Source organism: Phasianus colchicus, chromosome 5 (genome assembly GCF_987193195.1).
Source record: "Phasianus colchicus chromosome 5, bPhaCol1.hap1.1, whole genome shotgun sequence".
Taxonomy (NCBI): domain Eukaryota; kingdom Metazoa; phylum Chordata; class Aves; order Galliformes; family Phasianidae; genus Phasianus; species Phasianus colchicus.
In genome coordinates, this window is record NC_143440.1 from 38,783,113 (window position 1) to 38,789,112 (window position 6,000).

The window sequence follows — 6,000 nt, forward strand, 5'->3', positions numbered from 1 at the left end:
AAAGAGAACAGGAAGGCTGTGTATAAGGAGTAGAATGTACTAGTTGAGAGGTAGGTGAAAGAAACCCACAGTGTCTTAGGTCATAAGGGAAGGAAACATGACTCCTTCACGTTTATTTTTTTTAATGGAAACAGTGTAGGTGAATTCTAGTATGGAGTTCAGCATCTGTTACAGGTAACGAAGAAGCTACTATATAACTTAGTACTGCTATGAGATCTGTTGGCAACTGTACTTAATGGGAAATATGTCAAAGTACTTATAAGGATTTCAATAATCAACATTAATTTTTAAAAACTAATATTGTCTATTTATGTACTTTAATTCTCCATAAATAATATAGCCAGTTCCATCTGAAAGTTGATTCATGTTCTAAGAGAGGGGGAAAAAAAGAGCTGAGTTTGAATGTTCAACCATAGCTATACTACAAACAAGAAAAATTACAGGTTTGACAACTTCTACTTGAATAGAAGCAATAAATAATGAAATTTAGATGTCACACAAATCTTCAAATTGTAGCTCAGGTTTTACTGGTGAGTAAGGTGAAAACTGGATTTCAAAGTGGAGTCTTAGCGAGGAAGTTAACTATGCAAAAGCATAACTGTGGTTCATTTTGCAATAGAACACTAATATAACTTGGATAGATTAAACAAATGATGTGTGTAGTTGATGTAACTGCAGAGTAATTATAGTGCTTGTCTCACTTGATGCGAGGTAGAAAATGGCTTTGAATTCTAGGTTGAATTTCAGAATAGAGGAGGATACCAGAATTGTGTATTTTGTCAATCTTCAGAACAAGTCTTATCTGAAAGAAAACTACAAACCTGAAGTCACTCATTGTCACAATTTCTCTTCCACTTACTTATACATTGACCTGGTCTTGTCTGGTTTTTTTTCTTATAATAGAGATAATGAGGATAGTGTTGAATATAATATGAATAAATATTTTTAATGAGGATATTAACTTTGAGCAATAATTTTTAAATTGATGAGGTCTTGTTAGTGACAGTTATTTTAGTGCTAAAAATAACACTTAGCATGAAGGCAGTAGTTTCTTTGAATTAACAAGTACTCTTAAAAATGATTTAAAAAAAAAATCAGGTAGTGTAGGTTACACTTCTCTTGAACTAAGATATTTTCCTTCCAAACAAACCTTTAAAGGCTTCTTGTAAATCATCATCAGCAAACAGCTGGAGATTCCTGTGGACCCTTGCTCCTCTTATATCTTGAAAGTGTTGGCATTTTGTGATACCTTCCATTGTTTTCAGACTTAACGAGGAAAGACATAATAGAAGTTTAAAAACATGAGTTTTAGCTATCTGATTTCTTCAATTAGGATCTAGAGGACCAGGATCAACTGTCATGTATGAAGCCAGCAATGAACGAGGAGACATGAGTTCTGATAGATTAACTGATCCTCACAGACCACCATCAGATACTGGATCCCTGTCTCCTCCCTGGGACAGAGAACGCAGAATAATTCTGCCTCCATCAGGTACAGAAATCTGCTTAGCTACTGAAAGAATGGAATTACTGACTTGTGGTGTATATGTTTAAGTATTTTTTGCTTGTATTAAAGAAACAAAGATACTACAATTTTAAAAATGAGCATTTAAAAAAAAAAAGGGTATAGAACAATTGTGAGTTGCAGCAAGGTATCATAGTTGCATATAAGCCTCATCAGCTGCGTATGAGCCTGATCTTGAAACTCAAAGTTCATTCAGGGTGAACAAACTATATCTGACAAATTTCCTACTTGCTAGATCTCAGCTACTTACAGGATACTGCAGAGGTACTCCTGTTTTCCTGTCCAGAACTGTGTTCTTACCCACCCTTGCTCTGAATCTCACTGCTGCAGTTTGCCTTGTAGCTGCATAATAACTAAATTCAGTGCAAGTAAATTGGAAACGTGTTAGAGCACTATGAAATGTAATGGGAAATGTCACTCTTAGTGTGATTTAAAATAAACAATAGATTATTTGTATATTGGCCTTCTTTGCTACTGAATCTAAGATTGCTTTCCCACCCTGTTTAATAGTCACTTTGACTATGTACAAGAGCATAAGATAGCCAGAGAATTTTGCTGGTGTAAAATTGTGTGAAACACTGACCTGTTTGGTGATATTTTGATTTTCTTTTTTTCCAATGATAGGTGAGCCTTATACTGATTCAGTTCTTCCTCCTCGAAGACAAGAAAGATTTTTCCCTAATCCTCCAAATACTGGAAGGCTTTCTGGACCAGCAGAGCTGCGGACTTACAGTATGCAGTCTTTTGAGAAGACAGGTGGGAATTACTTTACCTGGCTTCTATGGTACAATCAACTGGAGAATCTCAGTATAGATGACTGTACTGAGCCATGGGAGGGATTAGCAATAGCAGTCTCTCCTGAGTGCACGGTTCTTCAGCAGTTTGTAGTCTCCTTAATGGAACTGGTGAATAACATTTGGATAACGTTGCTGCCAACATCCAGCAGCTCATTAAGCTTGTGAATGTTGCTCTTTAGAGACACATAATTTCATCAGACTTAGGCATTTGTAAAAATACACCCATCATCTGATCTCAGAAGAGCAACATCTCACAGTAGTGGAATCCAGGCTCCAACTTTAAAGTGAATTGACTACAAATTCTCGGCAAGCTAACATGCCTTTTCTTAAGATGAGATGTCTAACTCCAAAAGCTTAACTTAAGGCAGATATCTGGAGAGGAAGAAACTTGTCAGAAGGGTTAAAGTTTGACAGAGTTTGAGAGCAACTTAACGGGGATTTAAAACAGAAAGTGTTATGCAGCTTGAGTGTCAAGGAATGAATATGCTCTGCATGGCTTAAAAAAATGTTTCAGGTTGGTAAGTAACTGCTTCTCTAACACAGGCAAAGCCTGCTTGAAATGACGTGATGCTGTTGCACTTTATGTCAGGAATATGTTTTAGTGCAGTAATTCCCAGCCTGGGGGAACAGGGGTTACGGAGTAGGACTTTCAGCTGAAGTGGGAGTTCCCAAAGGAATAAGGTATGAAAAGGGAGAAATGCAACTGCTGTGGTAACCCCTAAGAAAATGCACATGTAACTTCTGAGGGGAAAAAAAAAAAAAGCTTTATCTGGATACAAAAAACTTTGGTAAAAGCTGCAGCCTAGGAATATTCACATGTGAACTGTGCACAGGTTGGTGAAAATGCTGAAGCACAGATTTTGTGTTCCTCGGTAGTCTTTCAGTCTGCTTGCAGAGTAGTTGCTTGGCACAGCAGTATGTTTAATTTTCTTGCCTGTGTCTTCTGATTTAAGAAAAAAACTGGGGGGGGTCAGCACTGAGTAACTTGTTTACCTTCTGCATACAGATGGGCAGACATCTTCAGAAAATAGCCCGCTAACAGAACCAACTGGAAACGAGATGAAAGATCATTCTAATCTTAGCGTAAGTAGCTAAACAGAAACTTGATTTAAAATATATTAAAAAAATATTTAGAAAAAAATTGTCTGTAATACTTGGTAGCATATTACACTGTGCAGTCCAAGTTATAAAAATTGTGTGTGGACTTCTATCACAGTATTCACTGTCTTGTGAGTTAATTTGGAGATGTTACTAGCATAATCACTGTTGAAAATTAATTAAAACCTGGAAGGTGAAACTGTGATCAAGGTGATAACCAGTGCAGCAAAGTAGCCTTGCTCAGGATTATGCTGCTTAGAGCTAGTTTATAGCTTGTGTGACAGTCCACATCAAAGCAGACCTGATGAGATTTAAGATATTCTTTCTTTTTCTCTTTTCCTAAGTTATCTTCCCTGTTTAAATGTGTTACAGAACTCTCTCCCTGATCGAATGCTGGCATCTGAAAGTGAAGCAGTTAGCTCAGGGTTTGCTCCTCCACCTTTCCCTCCAGTCAGACCTCCAATGATGCCTATGGATCCCCGAGGACCCTTCATGAGACGACCCCCTTTTCCTCCCCCTCCACCTGCTGGCATCTACGGACCACGTGAATGTTTTCCAGTACGAGACTTGGGGCTCCCACGCCCTCCACTGCCAAGTATGTAACTCCTGTTAGCATTTACTTCAGGCTAATGAACGTGAGTGGTTTATTGCCTGTTCATTCAGTTTTAATCTGCACAAACCACTTCTCAGTTTGTCTAACTTTCTGGTTATGATGGTAGTGTATATTTACTTCTTCAGAGCTGCTCACTGTAGTAGTGTTTTTCACTAATATTACCTTTGGAAAAGAGCATACAGTGTTCAGGAGCTGAAACATTCCTTTTCTCAGGTAGAAAAGCAAGTAGTTGTGAAGCTGCATCAGACATAAATTTATCTGTCATTTATCAGACAAATCATAGAACTTCATCATTCTTTAACTGTAATGTCCATACAAAGGCATGCATTTGTGACGTACCTTTTAATTGTTTCACTTCATAGCTTCCATTTTTGGAACAAGATGTAGGTATCAGATTGAAGGGCTTTTTTCTGCCTCTTGCTCTTCTCAGATTAATCTGTGAGGAAGTAATCTCTATCTTCCACAGTCTTTACAGTATGACAGCCAAGGGCTACCAGATCAAATTGCACATTAAACTGAAGGTAGTGGTGGCAGCAGCAGCAGCCCATTAGCAGACACTAACTGCTGCTGCCAAAAGCCTGGCACCAGATCATTGTTGAGGAAAGTGGGTATTTTGTCCTTCCCTTTCCTAGAGTATTTGTCTCATTGGAGCACATCATTGTCTTAAATGGTTTCACCTTGTGACTTCTAATTGGGTAGGCCATTGTGAGCAGTAAGGTGCATGGGGTAGAAGGAGCAGGTGTGGATTTGCTGGTGTGATTGGTATTAACTGGACTACTTTCATTGTTTCACAGTGAGAAATCCATTTCCCATGAGATCCTTTCCTCACTATCCACCTCAGCGACCTGAATTCTTGCCTCCACCCCCACCTCCTGAAAACAGAATTGAGTCACCTCAGTCAAATACGTCAGCCACAGAACAACCAGAACCACAACAAGAGACTTGAAAGGTGTTTGAGCACCATGCTGAACCATTTCTCTACTCTTCTAATGGCATTTTCCCTTATGTTAAGTAACTGCTGTTACTTAGGTATAAATAAACTACTTTGCTCAAATTGAAGCTTAATAGAAAATTTTCAGGATAGTATTTTGTAAATAGAGAGAACAAAATATAACTCACAAATATTGTGAATAAGTGATTTCCATTGTACAGTAGTCACTTTAAGTATTTCTAATTTAGGTGATCTCTTCAGAGGTATATAAAATTAAATAATGTGAATTGTTTTAAAAGTGCAGCTGCTTTGTCCTTGTTTAGCTGTACAGGGAAGCTTTGCATGCTAAAAGTGATGCTTGCTCTATGAATAGAATGTGAAAAAACTGAATAAATAAAATGTAAAGGTGATGAAATAATTACTTCTGTAGTACCATGTTAACAGGAAAGTTTCAGGGAAGGGAAGAGGAACCCAACTACATATGTACTCTATTATTGACTTGTAGGTGATCTTTCAGCTGAGAAAGCTTCACAGAATGGCAGATGACAGCAACTTACCACTGTGGCACAAAGGAAAGGAAATGTAAAGCATTCTTATCACTATTGAAAACTGCTAGCCTAAGGAATGTTTCATTGCAGGTGTTCTGTTTAAGGCAAGATGCTGTGAAAGCAAGGAGTTACCATCTTACAGCTGTATGTGATACTTCAGCATCATCAGACAATTGTTATTAGAGATGCGTGGCCACAGTAAACAGCAGTTGAAGTCCTAGTTAGTATTTTTTGTTTGCTTTTTTACTGTCCCAGCATGAATTCAGTTTAACAGTGTTCTAACACTAACAAGGGCCAAAACTAAACAAAAGCACTCTCCGAGCTTATAGTCTTCGTTCTTTCAACTCTGCAAGGCTGGAGAGCCATCAGCATTTATCAACTAAGTAGCTATAGAACATGGTAGGAGACTTCTGTAACCATGTAATATTACAGATAATTGAAAGAGCAAAGAAAGATCAAAGTATAACCAACATACTTTGCAAAAGGGA

At 37.9% G+C, this 6,000-nt stretch overlaps 1 protein-coding gene across 2 annotated transcripts in view; it reads left to right on the top strand.

Moving 5' to 3' along the window:
• The window catches only part of MIA2 (MIA SH3 domain ER export factor 2), a 28,764-nt gene extending 23,032 nt beyond the window's left edge, over window positions 1-5,732 (top strand). Inside the window, exons 25-29 of one of the 2 annotated variants that reach the window (XM_090141362.1) lie at window positions 1,334-1,492; window positions 2,150-2,281; window positions 3,329-3,405; window positions 3,793-4,015; window positions 4,828-5,732. In XM_090141362.1, the coding sequence (XP_089997488.1) occupies window positions 1,334-1,492; window positions 2,150-2,281; window positions 3,329-3,405; window positions 3,793-4,015; window positions 4,828-4,979 (743 nt within the window). In that variant the 3' untranslated portion in view covers window positions 4,980-5,732. The remainder of the gene's footprint in view (window positions 1-1,333; window positions 1,493-2,149; window positions 2,282-3,328; window positions 3,406-3,792; window positions 4,016-4,827) is intronic. The other variant, XM_031593845.2, reaches the window with a different exon arrangement.
• The last annotated feature ends 268 nt before the right edge of the window (window positions 5,733-6,000 follow it).